The sequence below is a fragment of the Mastigoproctus giganteus genome, chromosome 8 (assembly GCF_048544385.1).
Source record: "Mastigoproctus giganteus isolate SK-2022 chromosome 8, ASM4854438v1, whole genome shotgun sequence".
Classification (NCBI taxonomy): Eukaryota; Metazoa; Arthropoda; class Arachnida; order Uropygi; family Thelyphonidae; genus Mastigoproctus; species Mastigoproctus giganteus.
This window is the reverse complement of record NC_143582.1, coordinates 161,287,551-161,306,600: the sequence shown is the minus strand read 5'-3', so window position 1 is coordinate 161,306,600 and position 19,050 is coordinate 161,287,551. Positions and strand designations below refer to the sequence as shown.

Sequence of the window (19,050 nt, the reverse complement as noted above, 5' to 3'; positions counted from 1 at the left end):
CATGTAACACAAGAGTTATTGAAAGCCAATTGCAACAAACTATTAATCGTCTTATTTCCTGGGCACTTGATAATGGATTCAGGTTCTCGCTGAAGACTGTTTGCATACACTTTTGTAGCAAGTGTAATCATCATCCTGAACTTGAATTAAGGCTTGGACAAAATGCTATTCCAGTAGTGTCAGACAAAATTTTTGGGACTCATATTTGATAAAAAGTTGACTTTTCTGGATCACATCCATTAACTCCGTACAAAGTGCTTGAGAGGCCTGAATATTTTCCGTGCTCTCTTCTCTACATCTTGGGGTGCAGACTGATGCATCCTACTACATATTTATTGTGCACTTGTACAGTCTAGAATAGACTATGGGTCCCAAATAAACGCATCAGCCAGAAGCAGTGTACTTTGATGGCTGGACCCTATCCATCGTCAGGCTCTCCATATTGCTACTGGAGCATATCAATATCTCCTGTCAAGAGCCTATATGTTGAAGCAAATGAGCCATCTTTATTGCTTTGACATAAGCAATTATCTCTGAAGTATGCTTTAAAACTGAAATCCCTGCCAGACCATCCTATGTGGCCATCCATTTTTGAGCCATGATGGGAAAGTTTGTACAACACCTGTCAGACTGCCAATCTTTCTTTTGGTATTCATTTCCAAGAGCTACTCAGAGAACTTAAAATCAAGGTAGACAATGTTGCCCGGTCACCAAAGCACCCCATTCCAACCTGCCATGCTCACGTTCCTACATGTGACTTTCCCTTAAAAACTGGGGAAGGTCAGATACTCCATCGTCTGTCTACCTGCAGCTCTATTCAGCACACCAAGCTGAACATTCTGACTTCGCACCAGTTTACACAGATAGTTCAAAGTTGGAATCATATGTAAGATCTGCTGCTGTCTATACAGTGACCACTATGTCAGAGCAGATTCTCCCTGAATGCAGTATATTTCCTGCAGAGCTGCACGCCCTGCAGAGTTAGCCTTGGATCTTATTAGTAAATGCCAATACCAACGGTTCATTTTATATTCTGATTCTTCGAGTGTCTTACAGGCTTTACTCTCAGTGAGATATAATCCTCACCCAGTTCTGTCTCAACTTAAGCAGAAAGTCCTCTCTCCCTCTCCATGAATGTGAATATGGTATCCACTTCTGCTGGATTCCCAGCTGCTACTACCAATAATAATTATACTGATTTAAAGAAAGGTGGTACAGCAGGCCCCCGTTATAACGCGGTTTGCTTTACGCTGATTCGCTATAACGCTGTTCTTATATTATAACCAGTATCTGACTATAACGCTGTCGCAGATCACTATAACGCTCTTTTACAGATTACATTTTTTGACATATTTAACGAAATCGTTTCATTTGATGGAGTCAATAGCTTGAAAATGAATAGCAAAACAGCATTAAAATGTTTCCCACGCCGACTTGAAAAATGTTCCCACGCTCAGTGAAATTTTCTCGCACGCTAATTTAATTGCAGTACAGTGACTTGTTACGTAGTTCCGAGATCAACATTTTAAAAAATTATCAAATATATTGCATGTAATATTTGGGTTATATGCATTTATCCGAAGTCTAGTCATCACTCAGTACAGTATTAGACATCGTGCGTAACGGAAAGTTTACTTGAACATTGTATCATAATTAATTCAACCAACGCGGTTATATTTTCGAAGAGCTAATAATGACCGACAGGAATGAAAAAGCAACAACGTCTGGGCGCAGTATGAAGACTATAAATGTAAGAAAAAGACTGAATTTGAAAATTAAATTACACGTTTTGAAGCGAATCGATTCCGGTCAATGACAAGCGGATGTGTGCCATAATTTAGGACTTGCAAGTTTAACTGTAAGAACAATTATAAAAAATTAATTTTATCAGCGGGAAAGATAGCTGTTCCACTGCAAGCAACTAGGACTAGGCCGGCTATTAGGATTGAAATGGAAAGACTAATTTTATTGAAGATAATATTCCAATGCAGAAGTCAGTTAAGTTAAATATTTAAAAAAAAAAAAAAAAAAAGAGAGAGAGAGAAAGAGATTATGATGCCAATATGATGATCTGAAGAAAACTTGCCTAAAAAAAAAAAAAAAAAAAAAATGTGGAACCATTTAAAACTGGTAAGGGCTAGTAGAATATATTTAAAATCCAGGGAGAAGCCACTAGTGCAGATCAAGGAGCTGAAACTTTCAAAAAAGAACTTGTTAAAATTATTGAAGAGGGGTATTGTGTGTTATACTTCTCAACAAGTTTTTAACATAGATGAAGCGGGACTTTTGTGGAAACGAATGCCTAAAAGAAGTTTCATATTGAAAGAACAAAAAATATGCCAAATTTCAAAGCGGCGAAGGATCAGTTGACTTTATTGTTGGGTGGTAATTAAACTGCGGGCCATTTAAAATTAATACCCCTTTTAGTTTATTTGGAAGAGGGCCAAAGTTCAACTCAAAATCCACACATTTTTCATGATTAAATTCATCCATTAAATTAAATCAATTAAATTCATTATTTTAATTGGAATTTTAAGTTTACTTTTGATACGCAAGTAGTTACCACATAATTATACGTATGTAATGCAAAATATTTTATATGTGCAAATATTTGAATATTAAATATTTTGACCGACATTTGTGCATCTTTTCATTACCGTTTATTGTTGATTAGGAAATATCCTATGGCACCGACCGCAGCTCACAAATACATATGTTACTTTATGGGAAAGCGGCGCTCGCTTAGCGTGGATTCACTTAGCGCTCTGTTTTTCGGAACGAATGATCAGCGTTAAGCGGGGGTCACCTGTATATATATATATATATACTGCTGTTATGCTTAAAGTCAGTTAGTGCTCTGTGTACTGTAAATTAAGTTCACTGATAATAAAATATGGAAAACTTGAATGTACAGGAAAGAGTTAGTAAACATAGCAAGGTGCTGTTAATAATTTTGACAAATAAAGAAGTTAATTTAAAAAAAAGTACCTTTTCACCAGGCCCATGGCAATATGCTCCTTATAAATCCCTTGCAGAAGACCTGAGATATCCGACCCCCCCCCACCAAGGTGTACTCTGGCTAGGAATCATGATGAAGACTTGGATTTTTAACCAACTATATATTATCTTTATTACATGTCTGTTTGTAACATCATGACAAAAGAAAATACTTGATTGCTTTTATTATATATTTATGGCAGAATTATCTTCTATACAGGACAACTATAATTGCCTCTTCATGGCATTAAATAATTTTCTTAAAACACCTAAGGTTTCTTGGCAATTAGTGAAGCTGTTTGTTGCATCACTGGTGGGAGGGTGGATATAGTAAAGCTGCACAGCAATTAGGTGAGTTGAACAAAGAGAAAAGTTGGATGTTTAGAAATTAATTGTTAGCTTAAGTTGCTCCTGTATGTCTCCATGATATCCTACCTCTTTGACAATTGTAAAAGATCAACATCATGTTGAATATTTGATATGGAATGAATCTATCCATGAAAGGGAGTTGATGATATTGTCACTGAAAGAAGGGGTCTCTCTCTGCCTGGGATGTTCACAGTAGTGGTTTCTTGGGTGTGTATGTGAGGGGAGGTGTTAGAGCTGTAATAATCCTTTAGGTACATTTGCCTGTTCAATTCTTTTCGGGATAGGACTTAATTTCAAGGATTTAGAAATCTTTATAAAATCTCTTATAAATAAAATAAAAAAATAAATGAAAACAAAGCTAAAATAAATTAGTAAGGGTAACAAAAGGAAAAAAAAAACCCAAAAATTCATTGATTCCACTAAAACTAGGTTAGAAGATAAACTATTTTGGTTCCCATATAATGACAGTAATAATCAAACGTTGGTAATACATCCCTGTTTTTTTGAGAAAACTTGTATTTATAGCCTCATGTTAACTCATGAAGCTTGTCGAAAAACTTCCTGTCAGGAACTTTTAAATTACTTATAACGCATACAGTTTATGTAACAACAGTGCAATTGATTAGTATTATAACCTGTTTTAAGCTTTTGGTTTTTGAGCAGTTAGCATTTTGAAACAGCATATTTTTAAGAATTTGGCATTATGATTACTTTGGTATTTTAATTGTGTTTGTTTATTTTTTTAATTTTTTGAACTTATCAGTGTTTAAAGTGTCATTGTTTTCAAGTAGTTGGTGTTTTGAACTGTTGGCACTTTGTCAATAATTTGAACTAAACTCCATTTGTGCAGCAAAAAAGTTACCTGAATGCAACTGTAATGAGAATGTAGGATAAAGCTGATTTTTCATGAGAATATTTTCTCTTATGCATCTGAAGTTATTTATATGCTAAATATTGATAAAATAATATCACAAAGTCTGGGCACCATGGTTATATTTCAAGGTGAGGATCTGGACCTGGGATTTCTGAAGCTTGGTTAATAGGTTGTGATGGGTGGATATCTTAAAACAGAGCAAACCAGTAACAATTTTAGATGTGGATGTACAGCACAGAGTGACTTTAGATTAGTGTAGTGATACAGTGGATTCCAGTTATTTGGGACACCGGTTAATCAGGGAAGCCGTTTATTTGGGACAAATAAATGGACAAAAAAAAATAGAAGCAAATCGAGAAAATAGCCAGGGTTTTCTTCGCTTAATTGGGACAACATCCTGTTTAATCGAGGTAGGAGATCGCAGCACTCTTGATTACCCTATGATTGTCTCCGACCATATCACGTGGTCAGGTTGGATTTCTGTAGTTCACAACCATAAAACAAAAACAATTAGCAGTTTCCAGTTTATTGGGCTTTTCTGTTAGTGTAATCTATTATAAATGAATAGTAAACTCGATCTTATTGAATTTGCGATAATACCGACAGCTAGAATTCTGTGGGTTTTTACATTATTATAGTGAAACATGTTTCCCCTTCCATGAAATCTTTACTCATATAAAAAACATAAATTTTCAGAATCTTCTCTTCATTCCTATTTTTTAAGCTTAACTCATTACTGCATATCTCACTTGCATATATTGTGTTAGTTGCAATTTGTGCGTGCTGTGTTCTTTGTTATGATTGCTTATCTTTTTTACTGTTTAAAATTTTAAGCCTCCCCCCCACCAAAATGTCAGTGAACAGAAATATCAACTAGTTAGTATGTACATATTACAGTACGTATTAATTAAGCTAGCATGTAAGAGTAAATTTATTTTTATTTTGCTAACCCCTGCGTAAAATATTAATTTTTTAATTGGTAAGGTATTAAAGTGTAAATTTGTGCTTAATATATCTTTACTTTTATAGCCTGTGGATAATATTCCTCCTATTTTCGCTTATTATAATCGCTGTTTAATAGAATTAAAATTCAATTCACAAGCGTGATTACAATGGCTGGCACTTACTGCATATCATATGGTGAACTGTACTTTACTATGGGTGAGTACATCGTAATGTGATTTGATCGTACAGAGAATTGATTGTTACGATCGATACTGTATTTTTAACTATTTATGTGAAATTTTGCATAATTGGGACATCTGCTTAATTGAGCCAAAATGCACTAGTCCCGATGTTCCAAATAACCAGAATCCACTGTATTTCCTGAATCAATGAAATTCTATAGTTTGTTGGTATTAACACCGCCATTTAAGTGGAAATGGCTTTGCACTAGTATCCTCTATGACAATAGAGTGGTTTTCCACGTGTCAGATATTTGGAGAGGTGTGTGGATCCATTTCATCTGTGAATGGAGGAATTTCAAAAGTCCTTTTTAGTCAAGGCTATAGTTAGCCAGACTTAGGCAGAAGGAGTAGGGTTCTTTCCCCCCCACCCGGTGAGTTATTCCAAGTTTTTTTAGCCCACACATACAAATCAGCCCATGAGTGCACACTTGTACAGACCTAAAACGTTACAACTTTTCTGTAGTGGAAAACTTTCAGTAGTGGAAGAAGCTGTTCCTGAAGTTATTTTTTTTTTTATGTGAAACATCCTTGGAGTAAATCTGATCAGTTATGGAAGTGATTCCAAAGAAATCGTTGACAAATATTTGTATTGTTACAGTCATGTGACAAATACTTGTATTGTTGTAATCATACTATTCAACAAATCACATCAATACAGACGAAGGTCATAAGTATCGGGTACCTCATTCAATGCTGTTTTCCAGTGACATTTAGATACGTTGCAATCACAAGTATACATCTCTTACTTTAGTTATCATAAATCCATTGTAGGTACCCCCAAGGATGTTTTACATAAAACCATCTCTTTTTTTTTTTTTTTTTTCCAGTTTACCAGAAGAGATAGCTGTCACAAGATTGCTGTCATATAATTTGTCACAAATTCAAATGATTCATGTATGAAACAGACCAAGGTAACATGCAACACCATACATTTATCTGCTAGTTCCATTTGCATTCATAAATGCATCTTCCTCTGTTGCTACAATAATACATCATATAGGAATAGGTTTTCATCTTACTTTATGCTTTGCTATACTTTGCCATCATTTTCTTTCCATCCCTTTCAAGTGTTTCAGTTGTCATTGTAGCACTTTAATCTGATGAACCTCTCTTAATATCACTACTCTGCTTTAATCTGCTGAAACTCACTCACTGTTACTGGCATGCTACTAGTATTTGTGGTAAAACAGTTTAACTATTAGTGCACTGTAGTTTAATGACAACCGTTATGTGATTTGTAGCAGTTGTAATAATTTTTTTTCAGATTTGTAGCTTTGGTAGAAAATTATTAGAAAAACTATGAGCCCACCTATGCTATAAAGGTACGAAACTCTAATTTTGTATGCAATTAACCTGACATAGGCCTTTCAAGTGACTTTGAGCTAAATTTTATTTTGGTTTCAGTCATATCTACCTTGCCTCCATAGGATGGATGCCTGCAAAATTTAATGCTTTTGATCAGTTATTATTATTTTATTTATTATTTTTTTTTTGTAGATTGGCATAAGTGATTTTGAGTTGCTTCATTTTTGTTCTGTGTAATTTACATTTCACTACTCTGCTTTTGTTCTGTGTGACTTAATATCACTACTCTGCTTTAATCTTCTGAAACTCACTCACTTTGAGTAAATTCAAGTAAGAGGAGTCTAAATAATGAGTTAGCAAATTGCCGTAACTTATGCTGTTTATTATTAAAATATGTAGAAGTACTTTCAACAAGTATGGCTGCTTAAAAGTTTTTATTATATTTTGCAAGTATCAAATGTAATGTGTGATAGTGTACCAGCTGTGCAGTACTACAGTCAGGGTAGTGGAAAATGAAGATGATGTAGTTAATTATGTAGTCAGATATGAAGTTCTCTGAGCACTTCAGACAGGCTGCCAGGACAGCGCATGGGGTTTTAGCAGTGTACAGGAATTTTGCTAGCAGGGACAAGGTGATGATTATCCCTTGTCTGAGCTAATAGTCAGGGTGCATCTTTAATACTGCATACAGGTGTTGTAGGCCTCATTTGGTGTGCAGAAGTTAATTGTTGGAACAAACTTCCACCTGTTGTTGTTTTAGTGGTTAGTTTGAGTAAATTCAAGTAAGAACTAGACAAACTATTGGAGATAGGACAGGTGATGTGTTTTTTTTGGCTGATGCTGTATAAGCTTTCCTTCTTGCATAATTTGCCACTACTACACTGGTGTGCAAAACTTAAGGACCAACACTATTTATAAAGGTTACAACCACAAAATCTTTACGTAAGGTACTCTTTACTGATGAGAGTAGATTCAGTCTCAGCATCAATTATGGATGTCTGCTAATCCGGCGAGAGGTTGGCACATGGTATCACCCCGCAAACATCACTGAAAGGGATCGATATGGTGATCACAATGTTCTCATCTGGGGAGGTGTTATCTTGGATGGACGTACACAACTCCAGATACTGGAAGGCGGTACTGTAACTGGTGCACGCTACCGTACCGAGGTAATCCTTCCCCGTGTACATCTGTTCCGAGGTGCCATTGGCCCCGAGTTCATGTTTATGGATGATAACACCACACCTCATCCCACTGCAGCTGTTGATATGCTTTTGGAAAGTGAGGGCATTGTTCGTATGGATTGGCCTGCCCGTTCTACTGATCTAAATCCCATCGAACATATGGGACGTGCTGGGGAGATGCCTAGTGGCACATCCACATCTACCAGAAATGTTCACCAGCTGAAGATGGTGCTGACAGAGGAATGAACGATGTTACTGCAAGAACTTAGCAACAACATTGTTCTATGTATGGACAGGCAGTGCAAAGCCTACATCGACATTAGGGGTGGTCATATCTCCTACTGAGGACCACCTCTTCCCTTTGTTCCATCTTTGGCAGTGATGCATCTGTATCATGGCAGCCAGTGCTATGTTGCCATTTTTGAATAAAGTCCCTCTGTACCGTTTTTTTTCCGTTGTTGTGTCTGTGTTGTTTCCTTCATCATTTCTGTACCTTGTGAGGTTCCTTTGGTATGCTTTTCCCATATCCAGGCCACTCCTGTGAGAAGCTACAGGTGAAAGCCTGACTGGTCCTTAAATTTTGCACACCAATGTAATACTAATAATGTGTGCTTAGTTGTATTGCAAAGTAATTAATTTCATCTCTATATTCATATATTTATCATTTTTGTCTAGCCATATTTTAAAATGGTAATTTTCTTACAGGACATATTGGCATAATGGTTCCAAATGTGGATGAGGCATGTCAAAGATTTGAACAGTTAGGCATCAAATTTATAAAGAAACCATCAGATGGTGAGTTTTTGTGTATTACTCTTTTGTGGCTGTCATAACTATTAGGACTTTTAGTTGTTAAAGTTAGATAATATATTAGCAGTTCATTAGAAGAAATAGAAGGTGTATTCTCACTTAAATGAGTTCAGTGCCTACTTCCAAAATGATTTGATATTCAAAAATCTTTTAAAAAACAAATTTTAAAATGTTAATAAAAAGATCTTCATCATAAGGGTTAATATTAATGGAAGGAAAAAACAAATTCTTGTTTCTGCTGACTGTACTAAATAAATTTAACTCAAAAAAATGATAAATAAACTGCTTGTAAACATAAAAAGCATAAAAATATTGTAAACAATGAGTTCTTTATCAACTCATATCACAGTACAGATAAGGAGATACAAAAAAGGGATTAAAAAAGAAAAACACATGGAGGGAGGAACATTTTTTGGGATCAGTGGACAGCAATCAATGAATACCAAAGCTTTATAGGTATTGCATCATCAGTCATTATATGCAGAATAATAACCTCTATTATAGGGTGAATGTGAATCCTTCTGTTATAATTGGTATTGGAAACAGAACTACGGATATAAAGGTATTTGTGTTTCTCCCACCATTAGTATTCAAAGTTTGCTATCTGAATAGCACCTTGTAATCAACAGGAGTGATCCTTAAGTCTTCTATCAGACTCCTATGTACACCACAATCTGGGTATCCCACACAGTAGTGTGAGGTGTTCAGACATTAGTAGACTGTCATCTGATCCTCTAGGTCAGAGTCACCAACATGTGCAATACAGCAAAATTTCAAGCTCTGCTACTCCATTCTGATAACTGCAGTAAAATACAGTATTACAATGTGTTTTAATATTTTTTATTCAATTCCTACTATTAGTTCACACTCTCCCTATATATATTTATATATCTTGTTCAAATTTTCAATCATTAATAAAATACTTTTTATTCATCCACTCAAGTTCAAATAAATTTTTTTAAACTTGTAGTGGATGACACTTGATGTTAATACAGTTTTTTCAAATATTAATTCATTAATTAAATTTAATTAATTAATTTTAGTTTTATATGGGAGAAAAAAATTTCTCTTATATAAATTTAGGAATAAAATTGAAATCAACAGGCAGTAGCTCAATCGGTAAGGATTTCAGTATTTTTCACGTGAAGGTGAAGAATGCGAGTTCAATTCTTGCGAAAATCAATAATTTTTTGATAAATTTTTGTTATTCATCCACTCAAGTTCAAATACATTTTTTTAAAATTGTAGTAGATGACACTTGATGTTAATACAGTTTTTTCAAATATTAATTCATTAATTAAATTTAATTAATTAATTTTAGTTTTATATGGGAGAAAAAAATTTCTCTTATATAAGATATTTAGCAGGATATAAATTTAGGAATAAATACCGTCAGTGGCGAAGCGTGTAGATCGCTGGAAAAAAATTTCTTTTTCAGATTCTTTTTTCATTCTGGGTTCTAGCAAGGCTTGTCTATAATGTGAGTTGTTTGTTAACTTGAAAAAAGTGTGTCTGTATGTGTGGGGTATATAAAGTAATGAGATAAAGAAAAGGAAGTTAGAGATATATATTTGTATACATACAAGAGTGAGTCAAATGAAATTAAAATAAAATTAAGTTTAATATTTCCTTAACTCCCTCTGCAGTTAAAATTATGTCATATGAAGACACTGTTACATCATCCTGTAAAACTAGTGTGATATTGCATCATCTTGTTTGTAAAAGCATCCATCTGATGCTATCTGTCTTCACTTCCTATTCTTCATTTCCTATTATTTCTTCCTTTGGTTTAACCAAATATGCTATACTTGGTTAACCCCAAGGAACAAAAGCGTAATTATTACTCTTGATTGGTAGGGCTTTTCTTGTTGACATATAGCTGCAAAAGTTGGCTGTAACCAGTCTACTGTGTCAATGTTACTTAAAAAGGAATGCAGGACTGCAGATGTGAAAAGAAAATCTGGAGCCAGACTGAAATGGAAAGGTACTGCAGCACGTGACAGTTTTGAAGTGTCTGTGCTTCTGTGGTCATTATGCAAGTTCCACAGACCTAAAATCCATGTGGAAGGAGCATGCTACAGAGCTAAATACATGAAATGAAGAACTGTCTTCATCAGAACTGTCTGCTGAAGAATTATTCTGACCTTGTAAGAAGTCCTTATTGACAAAATGCACAAGGTAAAAATGAGTAAACTGGGCTAAAGAACATGTTAATTGGAAAACAACGTGCTAATTGGACAATTGAGCAATGGGAACCTAATATTCTCTGATGAATCCAAATTTAACCTCCATGGATCGGGTGGTGAATGCTACATTCAGTAGGCGCCTCCGTAGCCAGGTGGGAAGGAGCAGCAGTGCATAGCACACGCTTCTTGATTAGACCGGGGTTCGAGCCCGTCACCACCAAATACGGAGGATGCGGAAAGGTCAGGGAATGACCACCGCATATTCCCGGAGCAATATGGCCTTAGTTGCTAATGCTCCTAAAAACCAAAAAACAACAACAGCTACATTCAGCATAGACCTAATGAAACTTATCACCCTGTTTACAGCCAACAACAATCGTTTTCATTGGGTCAGATGGCTTGCGATGGATGCATAACTAGTAAAGTAGTGGACAGAATGTATTTTGTAAATGGTAACTACTACACAAATTTTAAAGGAGACTCTTCTGCCTGCCATCAGCAACCTGTTTCAAGGAACAGAAAATTTTGTTTTCCAACATGATTCTGCACTTTACCATATTGTAATGTAACTTAAGGTTAGTACAACATTACATAATTATTTAATACAATATTTAGTATGCTCATTTTAATTTGTCTCAAACACTTGAGTTTTTTTTTTTTTTTTTTTTTTTTTAGGTGAAGAAGTTAATGTAAGCACTTCATATCCAATCCTTATCATGGCCAGGAAATACTCCCAATTTGAACCTGCTTGAAAACTGATGGGGTGTTATGGGAAAGAAAATTGCCCCTAAAAAGTCATCAAGCTAGATAACATTGCAAGAAACTGTTATTCACAAGTCTGGTATCATAAGCAGTGATTATAGCAAGTGATTATAACACTCCATGCCAGACAGGTGCGAGGTGGTAATTAAAGCTTGTGGTGAGCCAGCAAAATTCTGATGTCTTTTATAGAAAACATAATGGTATCATAACCATATATGTTTGTTGATGGTATATTTTTTTCCCATCTTATTACTTAATGTTAATTTCAAACATTAGTGACAATGAAAAGGCATTTGTATGTCCTGAAGTGTATTTCTGTGATTATTTGTAAAAAATATGTCTAAATAGTTTTTCTTTAATTTATTTTATCAATAAAGTGCATAAACATATTTCATTAGTGTATAACAAATTTGAGGCTATAGTGGCAATTTTAATTGCAGTGCTTGTTTTGGAAGAAGATTTACAGATGCAATTTATGGGGCTGCCACTGTGCATAAGTGCCTTTGCACATCCATTCATATGCACATAACAACTTGACTTCCAGTAAACCAAAGCCATCCCAAATTTCTTTCAAATTTGACAAATATAAATCTGGCAGGCAACTATTTCTTTTTTTTTTTCATACAGTTTTTATGGAAAGAAAAAATTCATAGATTAAATGTGGTTTAATGCAGTATTGTTAGCTTTACAGAATCTGCAACTGTTTGTGTGTATTGTTACATAAGTTCTCTGAGCAGTGCAGACAGGCTACCAGAGCAGGTCATGGAGTTTTGTCAATAATATATAGGAATTTTGCTAGCAGAGATAAGGAGGTGATTATCACTTTGTATAAGGCAATGGTCAGGCCACACCTTGAGTACTGCATACAAGTCTGCGGTCCTCATTGTAGGAAGGATGTAGAGTTGCTAGAACGAGTTCAGAGATGGGCAACAAGATTGGCGAGAGGAACAAAGGGGGTTCTCTTACCAGGAGAGGCTTAAATTCTGTAAGTTGCACCATCTGGAGACTAGCATTAGCATTAGTAGAGGCATTTGATGCAAGAAAGCAAGCTTATGCAGCATCGGCCAAAAAAAAAAAAAAAAAAAACCCACTTCCACTTCACCCCTCTGTTCGTTCCAAATACCTGTCCAGCTGAGCCTTAAACTTATTTAGGCTATCAACCTCCACCACAAGGGATGGAGGTCTGTTCCACCAACAAACCACCCGCTGGCTAAAGGCAAATTTCCTCACGTCTATCCTACATCTGTCTTTCCTCAATTTGAATTTATGCCCTCTCAGGTGATTTTTCTGAGCTAGAGGAAGAATCCCATCAGCATTGAGCATGCTTAAACCATTCAAGGCTTTATACACCTCTATCAGATCACCTCGCAGGTGCCTAGTCTCCAGACACTGTAATTTGCAAAACTTAAGCCTTTCTTCATAAGAGCACCCCTTTCTTCCATTCACTAATCTTGTTGCCCTTCTCTGTACTTGTTCCAGCAGCTCTACATCCTTCTTGAAATGAGGCCTCCAGACCTGTATACAGTACTCTAGGTGTGGCCTGACCATTGCCTTATACAATGGAATAATCACCTCCTTATCCCTGCTGGAAAAATTCCTGTATATCATTGACAATACTCCATGAGCTACTCTTGCAGCCCATCTGCACTGCTCAGAGAACTTCATATCTGCCTGCACAACCACCCCCAAGTCCCTTTCATTCTCTACCACTGTCAGTGTAGTACCACAGAGTTGATACGTTGCTCTGGGGTTGCTGTTTCCTATGTGTAGTACTTTACATTTGTCAATGTTAAACTTCATTTGCCACCTCTCAGCCCATCTGCTCAACCTTTCCAGATCCTGTTGCAGCAGCATAGTGTCAGTAGTGTCCTTGACAACCCTGCCAACCTTTGTGTCATCTGCAAACTTGGACATTAAGCTTGATATACCATCATCAATATCATTTATAAATACAGAAAACAATAATGGACCCAACACTGAGCCCTGAGGGACTCCACTAATAACATTAGTCCACGATGAGCAGTGTCCATTGATTACCACTCTCTGTCTTCTCCCCCTCAACCACCCCTTTATCCATAGCAGCAATTTGCCTCCAATGTCACACTGCTCCAATTTGTGTAGCAGTCTTCCATGTGCAACAGTATCAAAAGCCTTTCTAAGATCTAAGTATATAATATCAAAGTTATTCCCTGCATCCAGTTCTTTTGTGACTGCATCATAATATCCAATCAAGTTGGTCAGGCAAGACTTCCCCTTAACAAAACCATGCTGTGTCTGTGACTAGGCACCTGCGAGGTGATCTGATTGAGGTGTATAAGGCCTTGAATGGTTTGAGCAGGATCAATGTTGATTGGATACTTCCGCTTGCTGAGATTAAGAACCTGAGGGGGCATAGATTCAAATTGAGGAAAGACAATTGTAGAATAAATGTGCGGAAGTTTGCCTTTAGCCAGTGGGTAGTTGATTGCTGGAACAGACTTCCATCTGTTGTGGAAGTTGATAGCTTAAATAAATGGGAACATGTTTTTGGCTGATCCTGTATAAGCTTGCTTTCTTGCATCAGCTAATGCTAATAAGACATTGTGAACATAATGTCATTTGTGAATGTGTGTGCGCGTGAGTGCACGCAGACTTAAAAAAAAGTATGTAAAGTAATAAATATTATTACTTTACATATAATGCAATGCAGTGATTACTCTGTTCCATTCCACTCCTGGCAGATTTCCTCTAAATCATTGATGGCACCTCATGAGCTGTTCTAGCAGTCGCCACTGTATAATTACTCATAGGTCTTTTTAGGCGCCTCCGTAGCCAGGTGGGAAGGAGCAGCAGTGCGTAGCACACACTTCTTGATTAGACCGGGGTTCGAGCCCATCACCACCAAATACGGAGGATGCGGAAAGGTCAGGGAATGACCACCGCACCGGAGCAATATGGCCTTAGTTGCTAATGCTCCTAAAAACCAAACAACAATAACAACAGGTCTTTTTCATACCATTTCAGTACCTCTCAAATGGTATGTTATTTTTGGATTATTACTACCCATATAAAGTACCTTGCATTTATCATTTTAAACCTGAAATTCCATTTTTAAGCCTGTCTGCTTATTATCAAGTATTGTTAGAATAGCATATCTTGATTAACTCCCCAGCTCACCCTTTTATCATTGACAAGTATGGGCCTTGTCAGTATCATGTCATTAACCTTGATATGCCTATATTAATAAAAATTAAAAATGATAAGGATCCTAGCACTGAACCTTGAGAGATCTTGATCATAACATCAGTCCATGAAGAACAGTGGCCATGAATAACCAAGCTGTCTCCTGCTACTGAACCTTTCTTTTATCTATAGCAGTATATTGCCCCCCCCCTCCAGTGCTATACTTCTCCAATTTGTATAGTAGTTGTTCATGTGAAAAAAGTATCAAAACCTTTACTGAAAAAGTCTTGTCTTGTCTTCCTTCGCGGATTAGGCAATCCGCCCGTTCCAATCTCAAAGAGGTTTGCCCATCTTTTCTTCAGTCTTCCTCTGTCTCTTTTTCCTTTTGCTCTATATGTGTAAGCTAATTTAGGGAATCTATTATCTTCCATTCTTTCCACATGTTCTTTCCATCTTTGTCTATATTCTATAATTTTTCCATTAATTGAGTAAATCTTTAATTCCTTTCTAATATTTACATTTGGTATTTTATCTAATTTTGTACATCCTTTAACATATCTTAAAAATTTCATTTCTGCAGCTTGTATTCTATTAATGTCTCTTTGTTTCAGTATCCATGTTTCAGAACCATAAAGAAGTGTTGGTATTGCCATTACTTTGTAAAATTTCAATTGTGTTTCTTTCCTTGTTTTCTTATCCAGAGTTCTTTTTATTGTTCCACATATATTTTGAAATTTTTTCAGTTTCTGGTTCATATCTTCTTCGACATCATATGTTATATCACATCCTAGATATTTAAAATGTTTTATTTGTTCTAATTTTTTATTGTCTATAACTATTTTTGTTATCACTGTATTTTTTTTCCTTAAAAGCCATTATTCTAGTTTTCATTGTTGATATTTTAACTTTATATTCTTCTGTTATTTGGTTATACTGCTCTTTGTAAATTGTTTTCACTATCTTGAATAATTACTTGGTCATCTGCAAATAACAGTGTATTAATCCTATTCTTTGTATTTAAATGTATCCCTGTATTAATTTCCTCTTTCCATTTACATATCATATCATATCCTCGATATATGTGTTAAACAATGTTGGTGACAAGCTACATCCCTGTCTAACTCCTTGATTTATTATACTTTTTTTCTGTTAATTTATTACCTGTATCTATTACTATTTTTGTTCCTTGATATAAACTCTATTATTTTTGTAAGATGTTTTGGGTATCCTTTATTACCCAATATGTCCTGTAGTTTTCGTCTGTTTACTCAATCAAATGCTTTTCATAATCTATAAATGCTAAATTTATTTCTAAATTAAACTCTTTTCGTTTTTCTATTATTTGTTTTAATATAAATATATTATCTGTACGCAATCTTTTCCTGAATTCTGCCTGTTCTTTTATTAATATTTCATCAGAGATAATTTTAATTCTATTATTTGTTATTTTGCTATACATTTTATATACTGTATTTAATATACTAATCCCTCTATACTTTGTATCATTTCTGTTTCCTTTTTTAAATATTGAAATAATTTTTGCTATCTTCCATTTTATATCGTTCCCAATGGTATTTTATATCGTTCCCAACATTTATTAAATAAATTTAGTATCCTGTCTTTTAAAAAACTTCCTCCATACTTGATCAGTTCTGCATTTATACCATCCATTCCCACTGCTTTCCTATTTTTTGTAGCTTTCAATGCCTTTTCCAATTCTTCCTTCATTATCGGAGCTATGTCACTAACTGGGTCTAACTATATCTCTTCTGTTTGATATGTAGGATCTTTCCACAATTCTTCATAATGTTTTTTCCATTGTTCTTCCTTTATTATATTCTTGAAGTGTCTTTCTCTGTGCTATTCAAGTGTTTCATCATTTTATATGCCCAAATTTTGTCTTCCGTGAATATCATGTTCTATTGTATTTATAAATCTATCACGACTCTGCTTTAGCCTTCCTTGTTATATCTTTAGTTTTATTACATTCTTGTTTATTTAAAATAATTAAATGCACAAGGCATAATACATTAAGAGTTTAATATCTATATAATATCGGTGTGTAGATACACCATAGACAACTCTTAAAAAACTACAAGGTAGTTGTTGTGGGCATCATTTGCTCTTTCTCATATTGTGCTTCACATTGTGCTGAGAAAGAGCAAATGATGCCCACAACAACTACATTCTTGTTTATATATTTCTTCATTCCCACTTGTCCTGTTTTGTATATATATTTAAGATATTTATCTTGTTTGTCTTGTATTGCTTTAGCTATTTCTTCATTCTATATCTTTATCCCCCCCTTATACTTTTTCCTGAATTGTCCTAGTGTCTCTTTTGAATTATATATTGTATATTATTCCATTCTTCTTCTATTCGTCTTTCTCCGATGTTTTACTTATTTCGTCTTTAAGCCTTTTTTCATATAAATTTTGTATACTTTCTTTCTTGAAGTAGATATACTTTGGCGTAATTCCTCCTTCCTCTCTTTAATAGCTTTTCTCTTCTTCCATTTAGCCCATAACTCTATTTTTGAAGCCACTAAAAAATGATCTGAATTAATATCATATCCTCTAAACACCTTAGTATCTCGACATTGTTTTGCTAATTTTTGATTTACTATTACATAGTCTATTATTGATTGTGTACCTCCTGCCGACCATGTATATCACATTTTCTAAAAAATGTATTTGTTATCTTTAAATTATTAAATGTTGCAAAATCTCTTAATTTATATCCATTTCCATTTACTTTATTTTCTCCCTAACATCCCATAATATTTTTTATTGGCTTATTCCCTACCCGAGCATTATAATCTCCCAAAATAACTACATGGTCCTTTTTTACATTCTTATCTAGTTCTTTTTGTAACTCTAAATAAAATTTATGTTTCTTCCTTTTTTCCATCTTCTGGAGCATAAATTCCAATTATTCATAAATAACCCCTGTCTAATTTAAATCTAACTGTTGTTATTCTATTATATATAAATGTGTAGCTCTGTATTTTGGTTTTCCATTTCCAATCGATTAATATTGCTGCTACCCCTCCACTGGCTCTTTCCTTTTGATCTACTCCACTGTATATCATTGTATAAGAATCATAACCTTTCGTACCTTAATTTTTTCTTTGTTTCTGTTATTACTGCTATATTTACTTTCTTCTGTTTTAAGTGTTTAAGTAGTTCGACTTCTTTATATCCTAATCCTCCTCTTATGTTCCATGTTACAATATTTAAAATGCCTGTTATTCCTTTTCTAGTCCGAGTCACGTCCGTCCGGTTTTCCTCTTTAAGCTTTTATTTTTTTTTTTTTACATGGGGAGAGAACCAGCCTCCTGCACAATCCCAACCTGGAGGACCAGTGTGTTACTCTTTCTCTGATCCCTCCCTTTGACCTGTCTAGCTAGGGTGGCTCTACCTCTAGCTACCACCAGCATAGCTCTCTGGGTCATTGGGATACTCAAGCCTCCCCACCGCGACAAGGTGGTAACATTTCGGGGAGGACTGAAAATGTCAAAATTGTTTTTTACATCCAGTTTCTTTGAATACTTCATAGTAGCTAATCAGATTGGTCAGACAAATCCATGCAGTGATTTCCTTTAATTCTATTCCTGTAAAGATGATCCACATTACTTCTTTTACCAACAACTCCCCAGAAGAGTAATTTGGTGTGGCTTAATAATTTTTTGTCATCTGAATGAAGTTGAATTGTACAATGAATAAATTGGTTAATTAAAGAAGCAGTAAGACATTTTGATTTAAGTCATGCTTTCTAAGAACACACACTGTCATATAAAACTTGATTGCCTGTACTACTATTTGAAATCATCACATTTTTTTTTTTTTTTTTTTTAATTTTAGGGAAAATGAAAGGAATTGCATTTGTTGAAGATCCTGATGGCTACTGGATTGAAATATTAAACAATAAAACAATTGCTAATGTAGTACACTAAAATGCTTTTGAAAATGATTTTTTTTTTTTTTTTTTTTACTTTTGAATTTAATTCTGAGAGGAATAATGTAATAATAAAATTATATAATGTTGAAACTTCTGTATTCAGATAATGTGCATGCTTAAAAGGTTGTACAGATAGTTTAAAATAAATTTAAGGAAAGCTTTTATAAATAGGCTAAGAATTTGTTTTTGCCTTCAAAATCTGAAATCTTAAATATATGTGCTAAAAAATTATTCTTGGAGCATATATCTGAGTT

The 19,050-nt window shown here is 34.8% G+C and overlaps 1 protein-coding gene across 2 annotated transcripts in view; it reads left to right on the top strand.

The window, feature by feature from the left end:
- Glo1 (Glyoxalase 1) overlaps positions 1-18,807 on the top strand; it is a 103,890-nt gene extending 85,083 nt beyond the window's left edge. The window contains exons 6-7 of one of the 2 annotated variants that reach the window (XM_090379856.1): positions 8,622-8,711; positions 18,700-18,807. In XM_090379856.1, the coding sequence (XP_090235982.1) occupies positions 8,622-8,711; positions 18,700-18,791 (182 nt within the window). In that variant the 3' untranslated portion in view covers positions 18,792-18,807. Of the gene's footprint in view, positions 1-8,621; positions 8,712-11,587; positions 11,696-18,699 lie in introns of those variants that run through there. The other variant, XM_090379857.1, reaches the window with a different exon arrangement.
- Positions 18,808-19,050: the final 243 nt, after the last annotated feature.